Consider the following 19,161-nt stretch of genomic DNA (forward strand, 5'->3'; position numbering starts at 1 on the left):
GTTGGGGTTGAACACTTGATGACTTACTTGGATGCATTAATGTAACTGACGTTGGCCATTCCTATTCCACCCCAATGGTTTGCTGCTGTCTTCTACTGGGATATTTTTTCAAAGTTCCTGTCATTCAACAGCCCTTGACTTCCTAGATGACACCCCCCTGAGTATTAAGTACAGCCAGCACTGCTTAGCTTTCTAAATCAGCCAAGGTTGGTTAGGCACTGTCACCTGCTGAGAACCATATTCTATTAGCTGTATCAAGTCAGGGTCATATGAAGGAAGATGTCCAACAGCTGGTGAGCCCTCATATCACCCACCAGATGCTACCAACTGCAACTTCCAGCAGGAGTAGGGCAATAATGGGACACACTAAGAGATGCCATTCAGCAACTTGTAAAAAGCCTTGTTGTGTACCACCCCTGCAGCTTTAGGAATAGTATTTGTCCTGGCTTAAGCATCAACTCCCTTGTGGCATTAGCTTCTATAGGAAAGCTTGACTTCCCTTTTGGCACTAATAAAAAAAAGGCTATTAACTCCTGATTTATAAAGAGATAGCCATGAACAATACACCAGATGTGATCTGCAGACAGGCTATTTTTGGAACTGCTAAGAGGCAGCTCCATAACTTCTATTATTCCTAGCCAATTTGAAGAAATGTTGGATGAGAGTAGCAACTAAAGCCAACAGAACTGGATTATAAAGTCAGAGGGTAATGTCTTATTCACATCAAACAAGGTCAGAGGGGGGTGTTTTCTATAGTTTTTAACTGTACTGCATCCTTGGGTGTTGGTGCCCTAAAGAATCACCACTCCTATTACAATCTGGAGAAAATTTTCTTCAGTTTCCTCCCCCCGCCCCCCCATCCTAGTACAAGCACCATCTTTTTAAAAAATAAAACGTCTCTTATTTTCTTGTTGCTCTTTAATTAATTTTATTTAACACCCACCCAAATTGAAAATTTGTTTTAAAGTAGAGAAGAGGAAGGATCCTGTCTGTATAAACCTGTCTTCGGCTGTTCCTCTTTCCTGAACTTTTTAATGTGTGCAAACAGGACGGGGTATGACATAGGAGAGAATAAGGAATGCATTGCATGGGGAAAGACATGACCAAGAGGCAATGAACAGTCTAGTGGTTAAGACACCAAGCTAAGGGAGATTGAGAGTTTTCAGCTCCCTACACCAGTTTATTTACCCACCTCCATTTCTTTTCCCTGTTACAAATCTATCTCCCTATGGTAGGCATGGACTAATCCGCTCCTATTTCTCTTTTTATGTCCCCACTTACTCTTAATACATCATTTCTGTCCTCAAATGATCTCTCCTTCTGACCCATACATGGTTGGTTCCCGCCCTTTGTGGTATCTCTTTTCTGAGAGGTGAGGTCTACTGCGTAGAATAGCGGTCGCCAACTGGTGGGCCGCAGAGAAATCTCACCCCCAGAGCAACCCCCCACAAAGCAATAAATTCAGGCTGCACAGAAACAAGGCTGCGCAGCCCACATGGACAACAGGAAGCCGCCCCGCCCACTCACTCACTCCTAAGTGGCAAACTTGCCTGCTAAATTGCTATGGGAGATTTAGATTAGCTAGGAAGCAAGAAATCATATTTCTTGCTCTCTAGCTAATCTTTAGATGTTCATCTACCCTAGTTTGGCTCATGGATTCTCCTTCCCCCTCCCAACATCCAAGTGATTTGTTTTATTCCCTTCTCCAAAACACACAGACAGTAATTGCCCTCTGGTCCTTTTGGCCAGCCTACCTAAGGCCAGCCTAAGTAGATACTGGGCACATGGGAACTTTTCTCTCATTTCAGCCTTTTGTGGTGGAATGCTCTAGGATTCTGCAGACAGACGCCACCCAAGCCTGCTTTCTTTGTGTACTCTAATAGAGCATTGCATGGTTGCCATGGAGGAATACAAGCATATCGACATGCTCTGGTGTCAGGGCTTGGCGCTTAGTGTGGATGGCATCTCCAGTGCTGCTGAAGAGCCAGCCAGCAGGCACTGAGGTGGCAGGCACTCCTAGGAGCTTGCGGGCTGCCTGAGCCAGTAATGGGTACTGGGTGTGATGGATCTTCCACCACTGCAAGGGTTCCTGAGTGAGGGCGGACGCTTCGTTGACTTGGAAGCTCGCTACCTCTTGCTCGGCTTGCTGATGGGCAGAGTTGATGCCTGGGCCACCACGTATGCTGCAGAGATCTCCCAGCAGGAATTCAATGCCTGTATCTTGCTTTGGCATCTTGGAAGGAGGCGATGAGGAAGCCGCATCAGGCAGGCTGGAGTTTAAGAAGGCAGAGGCCTCGGCCAAGTGGGACACTTCGGTCTTGAGCAAGCGCAAAGTTTCCATCCGATCAGAATGGCTCAAGAAGTCCAGGCAATGAAAGCGGGGGTCCAAAGCACATGCCAGATTGAGGACCTGGTTAACTTCAGGCCTGGAGAAATGGTAGTTAAGTTCTTTTTGAGCTGCTTCTTTGGCTTCAAGGGCAAGGGCAGAGTCCCATTCACTGGCTACCAAGTGCTTGTAGAGGAGGCTAGTTAACACAGGCTTGACTAGGGCAAGACTGGAAAAGGGATGTTTGGTAAATGTTGAGGTAGCAATTGCCATGGGCTTGAGAACTTGGACTGTGTCCTTAAGGGCAGCCCAGTCCTGCGGGTGCAGGATTGCCTCCCCATCAGGACCGAGCCCTGACAGAGACTTGCTATACTTTAGTAAATCCTGTAGGATTGTGTAGACAGTGTGCCATCTGCTCCCATCTCTGAGGAAGCGACTGAGGAGAGTTTGCAGGAGGGGCTCCTGGAACCATAGTTTTTCACTGCGACCTGTCCCGGTCAGTGCCCAAGAAGCCAAGTGACGGAGGCTCTCCAGGGCACTCTGGGCCACCGGCTGGTTCAGCACTGCTTCCATCGCTGCTCGCAAGACCTGCCCAATGCAAGGCAGGGCTGTCCACCCCAGGGCTGCAGCTGCTTGCTGGAAGACAGGGCCAATGCCTCCCATAGTGTACAAAGTGCTCTCGTGTACTCCCCATTCTTTGGTGGCCTCAGTCAAAGACTCCACCAGGCTTTCAGTGCTGGGGTTCTCAGGAATAGGGCGGCTTGAGAGGACCCTGGCCTGGGGTTCAAAGCAGTCATCCACATAATGCGCAGTGAGTGTGAGGTAGGTCAGAGTGCTGCTGTGGCACCATATATCCAGGCTAAGGGAACACTGGGGCAGGGCCCGGACCAGTTCCCAGATTTTCCCTTTCACCTGGGTATACATGTCCTTCAACACTGTGTGGGCGAAGGCAGCAGCTTCAGGAGATTTGTAGTTGGGGTCCAGGACCGCTAACATCTTCCCGAATCCCTCACCTTCTACCACCTCCATTGGCATCAGGTCCAACACGATAAAGTCAGCGATTGCCTGTGTCGTTTGGCTAGGGACTGGAGGCCGGGGAGTTCCAAACTCGCCTGTACCAGCTATTCCTTTGTTGCGGTTGGCCACCTTAAGAACCTCGATGTACTCACAGCGATGCTTGCAGAAGAGATGTTGACGTAAGCTGCTGGTGTTTCCGTTGTAGCTCAGCTGGACTCCACAAATCTTACAGATGATCTTGCTCTTGTCGAGGATGCGTCCATAGGCATCCCCCTGGAAGCCAAAAAAAGTCCAGTAGTGGCTTTCAGCCTGGCTCAAAGCCACCACATTTTGTGTCCCTTCAAGCAGGGGAATTGTGCTTCCTCCTACAGGAAGGCCTGGCTTGTGGAGGGGCAGGAAAGATGAGGTAGTGGCATCTCCACACTGATACTGGGTACAAGAAGAAGAAGTATGGGGAGCTGGAGGTGGTGACTGAGTCTTGATATGCAGTTCTTGAAAGAGTTTCATCAGTAATTCTTTTTCGCCAAATTCATATTTGAAATGCTCACCTGTGGGGGAATGGGAGAAATTGCATCACAGGGACAAGACCCCTGCCCCTTATATTTGAAGGGGGGGGGTTTCTTTTCCTTAGCATCAAAAAGTAGTAGTATCAATTCAATAGACATATATGTCCTTCCTCCCACAACATCTCTCAAAGGCTGAATTTCCCTCCTCGTTTGTGTACATTTGGAGACATGTGCAGTTTTTCAATTGTGAAACCTTTGGTGGGTAAGCAGGGCAGATACCTGGCTAGAGGAGATATAATGGAACACAGCAAGGAGGTGGATTCTCAGGAGGAGGGAGTGCATTACCGAGGAATAAGAGGCAATTCAGTCCGAAGAGTTTGTGAGAGAAAGAGGGTGAATGCTGCCCCTCCCTAATAGTTGACAGAGTATATGGTATGTGCAGAGAGCTCAGTCTGGCAAGAATTTGTCTACAGGTGTGAAATAATAAAGAACGCTACTTGAAAGAATGACCAACTGTCGTTCCAACTTTTGGGCCTGACATGAATCTAGTTGTGAGGAGAAGGAAAAAGACAGGGTGGGAAAGGGGAAGAGAGAGGGAGGGAGAATGGACGACCCCACCAGCGATTGATTCTGACCTTACCCACAAGTAGGTTAAGCCCCAGTGGGAATTGTCACTGGCATGACTACAAGTACCCTATGCCTACAACAGCCCTTAGAAAGCTCAGATAGACTTCCCAAGTTAAAGCAAATAAAGACAAATGTAAAAATGGCTGAAAACTCATGATAACCAAATCATGCAAAGAGCTCTGCTTTCTTATGGGATTTTGTAACGTCAACTAAAAAAAAGAAAAGAAAAAAAAAAGGGGGGGGGGTTGTCCAGCAACACTGTGTTATATTCATTGTCTATAAACATAGCAGATACCCAGCCCAATAGAATGTGACCCCCACACAAGAAAAAAAGTTCTTCATCTTGCTATATAGCAGATGGCCCCAACCCTGCTATATATGGATACTGGTCTGTGGCCTGTTAGGAATGGGGCAGCCCAGATGGAGGTAAGCAGCAGGCAAGCAAGTGATACCAAAACCATTGCCCTCCACCCTGGAAAAAAATGGGACTTTCCATGAAACTGGACCCTGTGCCAGAAAGGTTGGGGACCGCTTTATACAGAATTAGGATGCTAAGTCTATCAATGTAAAAGGGAAGAAGTGAGGCAGCAAAGTTTCCATTAGCCCGAATTTTGTTTTAAAATTGGTTACATTTTTGTTTGCAGGTGCCATTAGCCAAAACCAATCTACATATTCCCCAATGTATCCTGAAATTCAGACAATTGAATAAAATTGAGCAAAATAGTGTTTCTTAACCTCAGCATGCTGACTGGGGGAATTCTGGAAGTTGAAGTCCATGTATATTAATGGTAGTAAGATTGAGAAACACACCATGGAAAAGTACTGTCATCTAGTAAGCTTGTTAAATCAGGGGTATGTGAGCTTCTTCTCAGGGAGGGTTGCATTTTTTCAAGATATATCTTTGTGTGTGTGTGTGTGTGTGTGTGTGAGAGAGAGAGAGGGGGGGGAGGGGGGGAGAGAGATAGATGGTGAGACTCAACAGCCCTGTTTGGATAATGGTGCAAACTTTAAGAAAAAAATCCTGTGTCAATTGATACAGAGTTGGCATTGTTTGGAGCTAAATCAACCTTCCTGTCAAGTAACTTCATGAGTGTTATGTGTATTTATTACAGAAGTAACTCTCCTAATATCTGAACTATAGAAGAGTGCCCTTTCCCTTTAAAATTCTGATGTCCATGATTGAGATGAAGCCTAAAGAGGTCCTATTTTTTTGCCTTTTACAGGCAAAAAAATGAAAAAGGGGCAGAAATGATCGTGAATATGATTTTACTTCATCAGCTGCACTGTCCAATCCAGCTGTACTATTTTATCACCCCCAGAGAGGAAAAAAATATTATAGGGAGAGGAAAGTGACAATCTGCTTAGCTCCGTTTTGGCAGCTGAGAAGACTAAAAAGAGGCTGTTAAATCACTATTTGAATAATTAAGGATTGTGAGCACTGAGCACACAAAGATTAATCACTTAACTTGGAGAATAATTGGATCATTCATGTCATGTGGACAAGGTCATTATTTTTAAACTTATTTTCTCTCTCGTCCATTACAAGCAGCAAGGAAGAGACAAAATGTTTTTCAGGGACCTCAGCTGATCTCTTTCGAAAGCTTGCAAGTTAAGCAGAGTTTGTCTGTTCCTATATTAAATATACTCTTGGCTGAACTGAGGGGCCATTGGATATATTTGAACACAATTACTAATAGAGAAATAGAGAAAAATATTACATTGTCAGAAGATCCTGGTGGTTTTTCTTTTCCTTTTGCTGAGATAAATTACTGCAGAAGGCAATAGAAAACCACTGCAATATTATTTTCCTAGGAAAATCATAAATGGCTGAAAACAGGTAGCCTATGGCCTCTGATTCCTGGGAGGCTTTACACAGTCCATGGGCGCAAAAGAAATCCTAAAGACAAATAGCTCTGATGTTTACCTATCTCTGATATATCACTAATAGTGGTGAACTGACATGCAATATATGCTAATACTTGACAGGTATGAGTCCAAGGAACTGTTTAGTACTGGGGTGTAAAGCTTGATTTCATTGAGGGCTGCATCAGGGTTGTTTTGTCCTTGGGGAGGGGGGACAGGGGTGTGTGGCTAGCACAATGTCACTTGTGTGAGGGCCCGGGCGCTTTGCTAGAGAAAACGGGCTCCTGAGCTCCATTTTCGGCTGCAACGGCCTCCTACAAACTTCTGCCAGTGAAAAGGGAGCTGGAGAAGGCTGCATGTAGCCCTCCTGAACTCCGTGTTCACTGCCAGAGGCACCACGAGTCAGTCCTTTGGTTTTTACAGGTTGGCCCCATGGGCCAGATCTGGCCTGTGGGCCTTGACTTTGGCACCCCTGATTTAGTATGATAGATAATTGATAGCTAGATATACATAGTGAGACAGACAGCAATCTTCCTTCTCTCCTTTATGGATGGTTATGAATCTTCCTTAATCTCAGATCCCTGACTAGAGGCTGGGAGTTTGAGGGTTCCGCGCAATATCTTAGTTGCTGCTAGCACTGGACTCTTCTGGGCAGAGTTTTCTGATGTTGCTCCTTGGCTCTGTTAGAACCACTCTGCCACCTTAGGAATCAAAGCTCCAATGATCCCAGCTCCTACCACTGCTGGGGGTCACTTTGGCCATTATACACTTTTTTCCTAGCATTTTCTTAGTGCAAGGTCTGCTTTTCCCCCCTATAGTAATAATTCACTGGCTGCAACAGGAATTGACCAATGGTCTGTCACTGAAGCCTGATGTCGTGCGTTAAGAGAAACCATGACAGGCCCAAAGACACCTAGTTGACTTTCATGCCTAAGGTAGGACCAAAACTCAGTGTCTCTTGGGTTTCTGGGCTGGTGCCTTAACCACTGGATCAAACTGTCTAGATAGACAAATTTTCTTATTTGGTTTCACTTTTTGTTTCTTTTGTTGTTTGAATGTGCGCGCACATATATATTACAAAACATTGACTCTACTCCTTTAATCTCCCCACTTGCCAAGCTGGGGTTTGCCATGGCCCATACTGCATCCACTTGGAAATTTAAGCTCTGACCACTCCTCTCTTTTTTTTGGTCAAGGGATGAGGAATAAATCCTTTGTAGTTATTTACTCAGGATGCACATTACTAGGGTAAAATGTAATGCTGTGGTTTCTGCTACAAACCGGAATCAAAACTTGCTATCTTGTATGTTTCTTTCACTTTGTGAGTGTCTAAATATGCTTACTTTTTATTCTTGGAAAATCACAATTTTGTGAGAGATTTGGATCTGGCCAAGCCCTATATTTTGATTCTACTCCTGTTGATCCTCTTGTTTTATTGCATAAAAAACCTTCTATCTCAACTAACTGGTCTTAGTTTAGACAATATAACCACTGGTCTCAACCGTGGCAACCTGAAAAAGTCTGAACTTCAGCTCCCAGAGTTCCCCAGCCAGTATGGGGAGTACTGGGAATTGAACTCCACACAACTTTAAATTGGCAATGTTGAGATAAATCCAGCATCACAACTTGCAACCTACAAGGATGGGGCAAAATCAATGCCCCAATTGCGACTTTTAACATGATAGGGAAAATTATCAAGTACAGATCTGGAAAGCAATCAAATTAGCTACATTTAATTCTAAATATAACAACAGCTTTTATTTTAATGTGCAGTGTTGCTTTGGGGGAATGGTACAAAATATGGTGTGCTCATGTCCTCAGTTGTTTAACCCAGGTGGCGTATTCTTTTAGAAAACCTTAAATGGCTGCTAAAAAGGAGAATCATGTGGGCTTGCCATTAGCTCTCTTTGCCTCTCCTCTTTTACTTACCCAAATGCAGTCCTACAGTGCGAGCATATTCCTCTCCAATCCAGACCAGCAGCTCTGTGTCAGCAGGTATAATTTGGCAGACCCGGTAGTAGATGGAACCCTGGTATTGGAATACAGTTAGGTTCTGCTCATGCTCAGCAGAGGCACATGCCACATATCTGCATGGAGAAAAGGAATGATGAGTCATTAGAATTGGGGGAGGCAACATATTTTATTTCTTGGTTTTTATACTAACAGTAATTGCAGATTACATCTCAAGAGAACTACAGGCCTAGGATTTAAGGACTCTCCTATGACTAAGAAAACAACTTCTTTGGGATCATTTAGGAGTCCCCAAGGAACAAATGTGGTATTATTTGGATTAAAGTCACAAGGGTGAGGCAAATATGTGGTTTTATGCCATAACTCTGCCATAAAAATAAGGGTATAACAAAATGAGAATTAAGCATTCCCATTTCTTTCAATCTGCCCAGTTCTCATTTAGTAGACAATTAAAAAAACTAAAATCCCATTTATCCCTATTCTTCCATGTTCTCTCATAAATCACCAACATCTCACATGATTCAAGTGAGATCATATGCAATATCTTAAGACAATTTGACTAATATTTGCTTTCTCTCTATGCTATCTGATGGTGCCAAAGTTCCATGGATCCCAGTTTCTGCAGATGTCATAACAAATTGAAACAGTGTTTATTTCCCCTTATCAGAGTATCTCTGATAAGATGCTCACCTCATCCAATTGGATATGGAATCATCAGAAGCATCAATGAAAAAATAGGACCCTTTGTTCTGAACCTGCAGAGAGAATGGAAGGAATAGAAAGATCCAATCAATCTCACAAGTTCTGCCTTTATTTTAGAATTTGTTTGGGATTTTAAGCTGGTTGTAGATAACAGCCAAGGTTTAAAAAAAAAGGGGCTCATGAGGTAAAGAGTGCCATCTGCAGTGGATCTGAAAAACTCCACCTTAAGGCAGAAATAGGGAAATCAGACTGCTGAGAGGAACTATATATATTTGTGTTATTTATTACAACACCAAGGTTCATCAACAAAACTATGCACAGAGTAGTGGCCAAGGGAAGCAAAGGTAGATCTGAAATGGCAGCGTGCAAGCGTTCAGAAAACTGTACCACTCCAAGTCATCACAACATATGCAGATACAAATGAACATGTAACAGAGATGAGAGAATCTCAATAGTGAATTTGAGGAAGGGAGGAAGAAACCATTTTGTTCTTGCAATTGATAATCAATTGCAACACTGAACCCTTTGTAAATTAAGTTCTACCAGTTACTGGAACCCAGCAGAGTTTCAGCCCTCCCCTCACTTCATTATGAGCTTTTGTCTACTCATTCAGCTTATTGGGGAAATTGATTTTGTATTTGTTACTCACAATCCCTGAATCCTTCTTCACAGCTGTACTTATTTGAAAGAAATGCCATAAATCATGATTGATCAGAGTCCATTGTTTTCTATCTGGGAATATGAGATTGTTGGTACTTGTCAGCATCCCCGCCCCCCTTCTGAACTGTCATGAACGCTTGCAGTATTTTTTTTTGGGGGGGGGGGGAAGGGCGTGGACCTGCTAATGACAATACAATACAATTCTTAATATCCATCTGGTATATCTTTTCAAGCTCCCTCTTCAAAAGGCAAGACAGCATGACAGGGTTTCCTAATGTTTGGTTTAAATGGAAAATCATGTTTGCCTGCATTTTATTTTCTTCTTCGTCTTATAAAAAAACTCCCCTCTTCCTCTTGAATTCTACATTTTTAAATGGGGGGGGGGAGCAACGAAAGAAGGGTCTTCTCTGAAAACATAAAACTTAATGTGGCAATGTGGTATAAAGGAAAAGCTATGAACTTTGGACTGGGAATCCTGGATTCAAAACCTCAAACTTTTCTTCTTTTCCAGAATAAGTTGTGTATTCTTATGATTCTCAATGCAACCAAGCAGAAGACACTAAGCGACTATTGTCTCTTTCACTCTATAAAGGGTAAGGGGGAAAAAAACGAAACAGAGAAAGAAAAAGAGGAGAAATATATGTAGAAAGTGCTTTGATTGGCAGGATTCCTCTGTTAAATTCCTGCTCTTCCTCAGAAGCTTCCTATCTTCCGAGGTTGTTGAGAATCTAAGGTAAGAAAAGGATTGAAAAAAGATACCTTAGGAAGTCAGGCTGATCACTTTTTGGGGATAGTCTCTACAAGCTGGTAGCCTGGTGATGTCATTAGAGGGGATGACATTGACATTTTCAGGCAAAATGGGTACTTTGAGCTGCCCATACCAGAGGCACAGAGCCATTTTCAGAAGGCTTTGGGGCTTAAGAGATCCATTTTATATCTTGAGGCCCAAATGTTTACTCCCTTCAGGATATGCTTTGAGTAGACCAAAAAGGAGCTAGAATGGCTTATGGGCTGCATAGTTCTGGGTGTATAATAGCATAAGGGCTTCATACAACTCACCAAGAAGTCAATCATGGCCCTTTATCCTCTCTTAAAATCTGCTGCCCACCACCACTAAGCCTTCAAGCTGTCTAGGTCCACCCTGTCCTAACCTGTGTCTATGACTATGTGTGGGTGTAAACATGAGAATAGTAGTAGAGGCTCTGTTTGCATATTATTTTAAATCAGGCACTTTGGCTATGTGAATGGTCATTATAAAAGAGTGTGTGCATGTTTTAAAATGTATGAACTAAGTAACTTAAAACTTATTAGTAAAAATAAAAGAGGTAGAATATAAGTAAGTAAAAATAAAAAAACTCCCATTTTTATCTCTCATCCATTTTAAAACAGTCCTCTATGCCCTGTCTCTTCCTTCCCTTCCCTTCCCTTCCCTTCAACAAAAGAAGGAACAGTTACGTTTGTCTATTCCCTGCATAAACTGATTGATTACTGCTGAAAAGAAAACAAGCTGAAAATGCAGTAACATTTTTCATGTAGCACAGCAATGGATTCCCTCCCCCCTCTGCAGGGATTATTTGATAGGGACTCTGGGCAAGCAAAGGACATGACCAAAGGCAGCAATAAAAACACTCCAAGCTAAAACAGCATTTTTCTCCCTGACATCTTTTTGTACATCTGTCTTTAAAACACCTATTTCTTTCTCTACCCTTTTCTGCTAAGAGACAAACAAGTTATTTTTGCTCAAAGTCTGAATCAATCCTTTGCAGATAGTTTGAAAATTAAATTAAGAACTACAGATTCTTGGGAGGGTTGTGTGAACAGAATCTTGGGAGTGGAGAAGGAATCTCAGTTCAATATAAAGTGCCAGCGGGAGATCTTTCCTCAACCTGATTATCTTCAAGCACATTGGCCATCTGCCTATGGATGGCAACTGCAACCCAGCATCTCTGGATCTAATGTTAGTTTGGAGAAAAGATAAACTCTTATATTTTTATCCCTTACTTTGACCAAAGGGTTCATTAGAGCAGATTCAACATCATCCACCACATAAAAAATCTATGAAAACTTATTAAGGTGATTAGGCCTGGCTCAGGATCCAACTTCCCTATGTATAGGAATTTGAATCTGGAGTTCTCTGGCTTAAGTCCAACAATAGCTTTGATGCCACACTGGATCTCTTTTGTAGTGGATAACATACTAGATTGCAATTACGAACTGATCAGCTCCAATTTAGGGCAGTTTGTAAAGCGATCTCCTTGTGGACATTTCAACTTTAATGCATGTCCCGAAGAATAATCTATGTAAATGCACACATTATCAGCCACAGTGGTGCAATAGTTAGAGTGCAGTGCTGCACGCTAGTTTTGCTGACTGCTGGCTACCTGCAATTTGGCAGTTCGAATTTCACCAGGCTCAAGTTTGACTCAGCCTTCCATCCTTCTGAGGTGAGTAAAATGAGGACCCAAATTGTTGGGGGAAACATGCTGACTCTGTAAACCACTTAGAGAGAGCTATAAAGCACTGTGAAGTGGTATATAAGTTTAAGTGCTATTGCTATTGTATTTCCGTGGCCAAATCTGGGTTTGAGAGAGAGCTCTGGAAATATTGGCTAATCCCTTAACTCCTATTTCCTGTTACAAACCAGTAGTTCACTTTTGGTGGCAGCAAGTTAGATAGACTCTTTACGAGACACATGTAAATCTCTTGTTTTTCATTCCAATATCTCAGTTAAGGTTGTGGGAAACAAAAGTTAGAGAATGACTGAAGCCACTTGCTGCAGGAAGTAAGGCTAGTGGGTAAATTGGGAAGAGAGATGTATCCAAATTGGCAAGACCCCACACACCTATAGCCAGAATGGCAATATTACTTTCCACTTCCAAATACTATTTTTTAATACAAGGCATTTATAGAAATCACATTTTATCCAAGAACACATTTTTTTTCAAATAAAAGGATTTTCAAAGTTTTACCAGATGACTTTGATAGTGAAAAATTATGTGATTAGTCTCTTTTCATTTAAAAAATTGCTGAGGTAAAACTAAAATCAAAAAGGGGTGAGGTGAGCATAGATTAAATTGATGTCAGTGATACCTGAAGCTCCTGGAATTCTTCTGTGAACAAGAAAGAGAAGTTGCACAGTATTTTAAAGTTCTTGTCAGGAAGTGCCAGTCCATTCATCTCCCAATTTTTTACACAAGAAGTCCTTAATTTATAACCACATTGGAACCTGCCATTACTGTCCTCAGTCATGACAATTTAAAGCATGTCATCACATATTAATGTAATACCAAAGTATTACATTTTTTTCTGGCACTTGTTAAGTGCCAAAGTGCCATTCTGGTCATTAAATTAATCTACAATTGTTAATGAATGCCACAGTCATTAAGCAAACCAATTGTGTTTTTGCTGAAGACCAGAAGTAAATGCTAGGTTTTGGCAAAAACATTTTAAATGATGGTCATGTGACTACAGGATGCTGCAGTCATAAATGTACCTGAAGTGTCTTGTGATCACAGGGGGAAGCTGTTGGAACTGGGCTGTAAGTAAGGAATTGAGGAGGTGACTTTTATAATATCAAATAGGAGCTCAGCAACTGGTCATACGTTGAGGACTAACTGAACTGAGGCAAACAAAGCCAAGAAAAAATGGGCAAATCGCTTTCATTAGTCAACAGTTCCAAAATTCAGGGAAAAAATTCATGTATTATCTAACCATATTCACTAAGAGTTGTATAATGTGGTGGACTGGTTGGTGTGTTGTGTATCTGGGTGTGCCTTACCGCCCAAGAGTAAAGGGTGCAGTCACTAAGTTCTTGGACCACTTCCCCCTCATAAGGCCCAAAGATGCAGCCACAAGGTAGGGTTGGGAGTGCACTCCATACTCCTAAGCCTCCTTGGGAACGCTTCTTGATCTGAAGTCCCTCAGGCAAGGACAGCAGTGCCCGTGATGGAGCTCTTTCTGGAACAGGTGTGTTAGCCACAAAAGCAGGGGGTCCATGTTGTGGGCAGGAGTCACGGAAATAAAGACGACAGATTTCACAAACTGTAAGAGGAAAAAAAGATAGGCATAAAAATGAGGTCTTGAAGCATTCTGTGTGCTGGGACAAGCTCAAAAATAGCAAAGACATTACATCATACAGTACAATCTGGGTCTGCTATAAGACTATTAAAGTATATACTTACAATACCTACTTTTTCTGGATGTTTCTCCTTTAAATCACAGGTCAGCAGTCTGTGGCCTATTAAATGCTGAGTTATGATTTCTCATTTTCTTGCATAAAATAAGGAACAAAATGTTTCAGTCTTCTAGATTTAGCATAGGAAACTTAGGACTTAGCTTCATTGCTATTTTCTTCATCCCAACTTTCAGCTGACCATTTAAAATTTTTGAAATGTGTACCCCTCAATAGCTGGTAAGTTCCTCACCATCTTAAAACTATTAATCTAAGCAGCAGAGCCATGGTGAACAGACAGGAAAGACTATGCCTGATTTAGGAAACAAACAAATGCAAATATTCACTAGATTTCAAGAGGATCCTGTTGGATGATGCCTGCCAGATCACCTGATTTTACAGAAGATTTGGAAAAGGAAATGGCCTAAAACCAAACTTACCCTTAGAAAATCTTGGGAAGGAGAATATATCTTGTGCATCAACTTGAGGCTGTTTAGGAATAGCTTCCTGCTTATAACCATATAAGATGGTACTTGAAGGATGTCCTAAACTATGCTCCATTCCCTCATTCTCTGCTGGCATTCTTCACCTGTAAGCCTTCTCTATCTGTTAAAACTATAATTCTCAGAATTCCTGGCATATCTAAAGGATAGAAAAAGACGGACTATGGCTCCTATATATTTTGTATATTCCATGTACGGGAAGCATTGTCATTTGTTACCCACTTTCTTTTGTACAGGGCAAATAAATAACTATCTGTATGTATTTGTCAGCATATATGTATAAGATTGTGAACTTTTTGTTCATTGTTTTTAAAACGAACAAAAAAACCCCGACTCAGATCTCATACAAGGGCAAGCACAGCATCTCTCTTCTAGTCATTTAAACAACAAATCATGATTGTAATGCAAGTCTGAAAAAATAACTGCTTTCAAGAGTCACTTCATTTGTTAATGTGCTAATTAATAAAACTGCATTTTGTTTTCAAACTTGCCAAAATGTCATTCTGCTTTAACAACAGCAGAGCGATGTTATGCTCACATGGATTTTGTAGTATTTTTTCCACATCTTCAAAGTCTACACAGCCCAACTATTCCCCTCCCCATCATTACCTAGAGATGATGCAAAAGCAGAACTAGCAAGTGTGCAAACTAACCACTCACCTAAATTCAATCGTAAGTCAGGGGTGGTTTTCAAAACATGACTGTTCTTGTTTTTGCCCCCACCCCAATACAATATGGCTAATTTCATGGGTAATTTGGTGATTTGTGGGAAACAGCCTGTTATTCAATCACTGAGACACTAGTGAATAAATACACTACTCTGGTAAATACTGTGTAGTTCTCTGTTAAAAGAAATGGTCTGCAGATACTCCGAAGGTGTTGAAAATAATTTTGCATGTAACTCACAGAGCAGTTCATCTTCCAAATGGGTGCAGGCATCCTCAGCCTCTTGCATGGTGTGAAGGATTGGGGAATCTGCAAAATAATGAGATATATTTTCCCCATTTCTTTCCTTACTCGTGCAATGTCTTGAACAAAACACTGAAATAGCCTTACTGCATTCCTACATCAGGCTGGAAAGCCATTTTTCCTGGCAGAAACACAGCTTGTTCTACCTAAAAGTAATATTAGACCCAATCCAATCTCTGTTAACTGATACAAACTTTTCTTTTTCATGGAATTGCAACCCTCCGCTCCTCTAAAATGATACATTTATCCAACCTTTCCTCCTTCCTGCTCCATTTCTTTGTCAGTTACTATCATTGTTAATCCTTCCCTTCTAACCTATTTTATCTAACCCTGAAGTTCCCCAGATGTATTGGATTATAGTTCCCATCACTCTCAGCCAGCATGACAATACCAGGTAAGCCACCCACAACCCTAAATATATTCTAACCTCTAACTTTTCTACGTTTTAAAGTCCACTGCATCCCCCAACCAGATACAAATCCACATTAGTTCATACACCCAAATGGCGACCCCCTCCTCTACTTTTTACTAAGAAAAAATAGACACCACCACCCCCCTGCAAAAAAATTAGCCATATCAATAACTCATTTCCCCAAGAAAGCCCGAAAGTATTCGACGAATACTTGGATTGGCAATTGCCAGACACCTGCTGGGCTCAATAGGCACAGTCCCATCCTATATATCTTCTGCCATCCTGCCATTTAATGCTGAATTCTTCTCAAACGTTACCCGCCCTCTTCCTCAACATGCAAAATTCTAGGGTCTTATCCCCAAACTGCCGCTCTCAGTTGTCTAATCACTCCTGCTCATGCTAGTTAGGGATGAACTGGGTTTGTACTTCACGCGCACAGAATTGGAGACAGTTGCTCTCTCTCCTCTACGCCCGGCACTTGCAACATTGGTCAAACAAGCCATACGTGTCTCCCCACCCCAAGGCGGGCAGCTGTTGCTATTACTCCTCTCCCACCCGCAACAGCCCTCCTCGCCGCCCTGCTCCTTCCCAGTGTCCGAACGGAAAGGAAACCCCAACAAATTGAGACGTGCAGCTCTTCTTGCCCAGTCTGGGGGGAGTTGGATGGACGCCGCTGCGGCACCCCCTCCCGGCGGGCACCCTCGTGGAAAGGATCGCGGCGTACCGGTGGACGCGCACTCCGAGGAAGTCGGTGGGTGGGTGGGAAGGCCAGGTGACCCCCACGCGCCGTTCTCTTCCCTCTCCGTTCGAGACTGAGATTCTGCTCGCCGAACGACTCCAGACCAGCGTTAACAACCTATCGTAGCTAGCATAGGCGCCACCACTTTTCTTCTGTTGACAGTTCAACCTCGCCAATCAAAACTCGCTTGGGGGCGGGTGTATCCAATGAGAATCTCGCCGGAGGTTTTTGGGGGGAGGCTTGGCTTGGCCAATAAGGTACTTTCTCGATACCAAGATCGACCCTGGCAGGGCGGGTTGTTTTGAGTTGTATCCAATGGATTCACTGAATTGGAATAAGGGGAAATGGTGGAGCATTTGTTTCTCTAGAAGGAGACATAGAAGCGTTTGGGACCAATGGGAGGTAAGAGTCATTAAACGGCGATGCCTCGTGCTTTGTACAGTAATAGGTTTTTTATACAGTAGCTGGTGTTACTCAGTCGAAGGTGTTTGGGCTCAAAGCCGGTAACATTTGGAAGGACAGCCCTGAAATCACAAATATGTTGAAGTTTTTTTTACTATTTTTTAAAGATGTGTGTCCATGTAGTCAGCAGAGCTGGATTGCTGTTTAAGAAGACAACTTCAAAGTAATAGCATCTGAGAGGATTGGCTAGAGAGAACAGATTTGGCAAAGGTTTGGCTACGTTTGCACAATATACTAATCAACTCAGACTGATCAATAGAAGTATTGCAAAAAATGTGCAATTGGTGACAGAGCCCTCAGGGTAATAAAAATACATTCCTCACATAAAAACAAAACCCCTGATTAGCTCAGATGCTGCTATGGCCTTGCTATACTATTCTGCTGCTGTCTTCACTTAGCAATCATGGTTGGGACTAGCAAATCCATCACTAAGCAATATGGTTAAGTGAATCATCATCCAACTGCAACGGACTTGCAACCACTTCTGCTGTGGTCACTAAGCCAATCATCCACAGTCTTTAAAGCAAGTTGTCACATGACCGTGACTTGCAATTTTACAGCTGGCTTTGTTGTTGACTCTGCTTGTCAGAAGCCTGTTGTGAAGCATGCAGATGGCAGTCGTGACCATGTGACATTGCAACAGTCGTAAATGCCCACCAGTTGCAAAGTACCTGAATCTGGATAGCTGGACTTTGAGGATGTGGCAATAGTCGTAGTGCAAGGTCCACTTATAAGTCTCATTTGTCATAACTCTGAACAATCACTAACCTGTCCTTAAGTGAAGTTATCTTTGGAAATGAAGGTTTCAGAAGTTGCAGAAATATCATTGGTGTGCTGAAAGGAAAAGGGAGCCTTTCCCTTTAAGAAAAAGGCAGAGCTCTCTCTGTGAATTCAATTTTTTTCCAGCTGGGACATTCACTTGCAAAATTGGAAGCTGTATTGGAAGCCAGAATCTATTTATTAATAATTTAGTTTAGTGTGTCATTGCACCTTATACAACAAAATCAAACACCATCTTCAGTGCACATCATGACCATGATCATGAAAATAAACACAAACACACATCCTTCACCCTTCACACATCGAACCAGAAACCAACACTTCACTATACAGCAGAATTCAAAGAGCTACTGCCCTGGGATAGAAGCTGTTTTTCAGCCTAATTAATAGGAAGGCAGTAAGAACAGCGTTCCTCAGACTAATCTAATTTTGTAAGTAGAAAAACCCCTTTCTTATATCCTTCAGGTGCTTTGATTTGAATGTGAAGTCTTTGATTTTTACGTGTGAATCCGTAAAGTCTTTGATTTGTGATGAGTTTTTTATGGTGTTTGAATCCTGTCTCTTGAGATTGGGATCTTTTCCTGGGATCTTGGTAGGAGTAATTGTTTTATAGTGCAATCTCTGTTTTTCCTGATCCTTCATAGCTGCTTGATCACTATAATTAATCAGTTTGCATTGGGTTGCAATATCCTGAATTTTCTGTTATGCCTTTTGCTTTGCTATCATGGTTTTAAATCTTTTTTCCTGCCATGTTTTTTATGACTGTGTTTTGATGAGTATTTCCTTTTCTCATGTGTCTTGATCCTTTTCCTTTTGGAGTTTGCTTTTCACAAGTTTTTTTTATAGCTTGCCATCTATTTGATTTCTCTGGGAAAGGCTCTTAGTTAATTTGTAGGCTTTTTCTGTATCCTATGCATGCAATTTTAGCCTTTCTTTGTTCTGTTGCAATATCATGACACATCAGTAGGAAGTCACGTACACAGAAAACCCAATACACATACAATACACATATAGGGCGACACTATAGGAACAGCAATGTGTAAAACCTGAGTCAGCTATAGCATAAGGATTAGCCATAATGGCAATATTCCCTATTCCTGTCTAACCTCATGTGTAACCTAACCCCCCCCTGCTTGCTGCACAATAAAAGAGAGGTGCGTAGTACTATCTGTGCTTCCTCTCACCAAAAGAAACCTTTGTGTCGCTGTCATCTTTGCCATCAAGAGGAGCCCGCCCAGACAGTCTGCCTGGGTGCAGGTCGTCAGCTGATTCATCCTGGTACTGGGACCCGCAACGCATCAACTGGTGACCCCGACGTGATCGTCTCAACGATACGTCCCCGACAAAGCGTGATTCTTGTCTAGGAATACGCTTTCTTCACTCCTGTACTACGCACCTGGAATAGGCTCGCGCATCGTAAGTATGGGCTCCTCACTTTCTCAAGTTCAGCTCA

General features: G+C 42.5%; 1 protein-coding gene across 1 annotated transcript; it reads right to left on the reverse strand.

The window, feature by feature from the left end:
- Window positions 1–914: 914 nt before the first annotated feature.
- Window positions 915–16,640, reverse strand: LOC113442840 (E3 SUMO-protein ligase ZBED1-like). Its single transcript, XM_087917750.1, has 6 exons — window positions 16,452–16,640; window positions 15,253–15,321; window positions 13,451–13,713; window positions 9,001–9,065; window positions 8,269–8,426; window positions 915–3,891 (listed from the first exon to the last, which is right to left on the reverse strand). The coding sequence occupies exons 2-6, from the start codon at window positions 15,299–15,301 to the stop codon at window positions 1,877–1,879; spliced, it is 2,550 nt and encodes an 849-aa protein (XP_087773876.1). The 5' UTR covers window positions 15,302–15,321; window positions 16,452–16,640; the 3' UTR covers window positions 915–1,876.
- Window positions 16,641–19,161: the final 2,521 nt, after the last annotated feature.

This window comes from Pseudonaja textilis, chromosome Z (assembly GCF_049901715.1).
Source record: "Pseudonaja textilis isolate UNSWEBS1 chromosome Z, rPseTex1.2, whole genome shotgun sequence".
Classification (NCBI taxonomy): domain Eukaryota; kingdom Metazoa; phylum Chordata; class Lepidosauria; order Squamata; family Elapidae; genus Pseudonaja; species Pseudonaja textilis.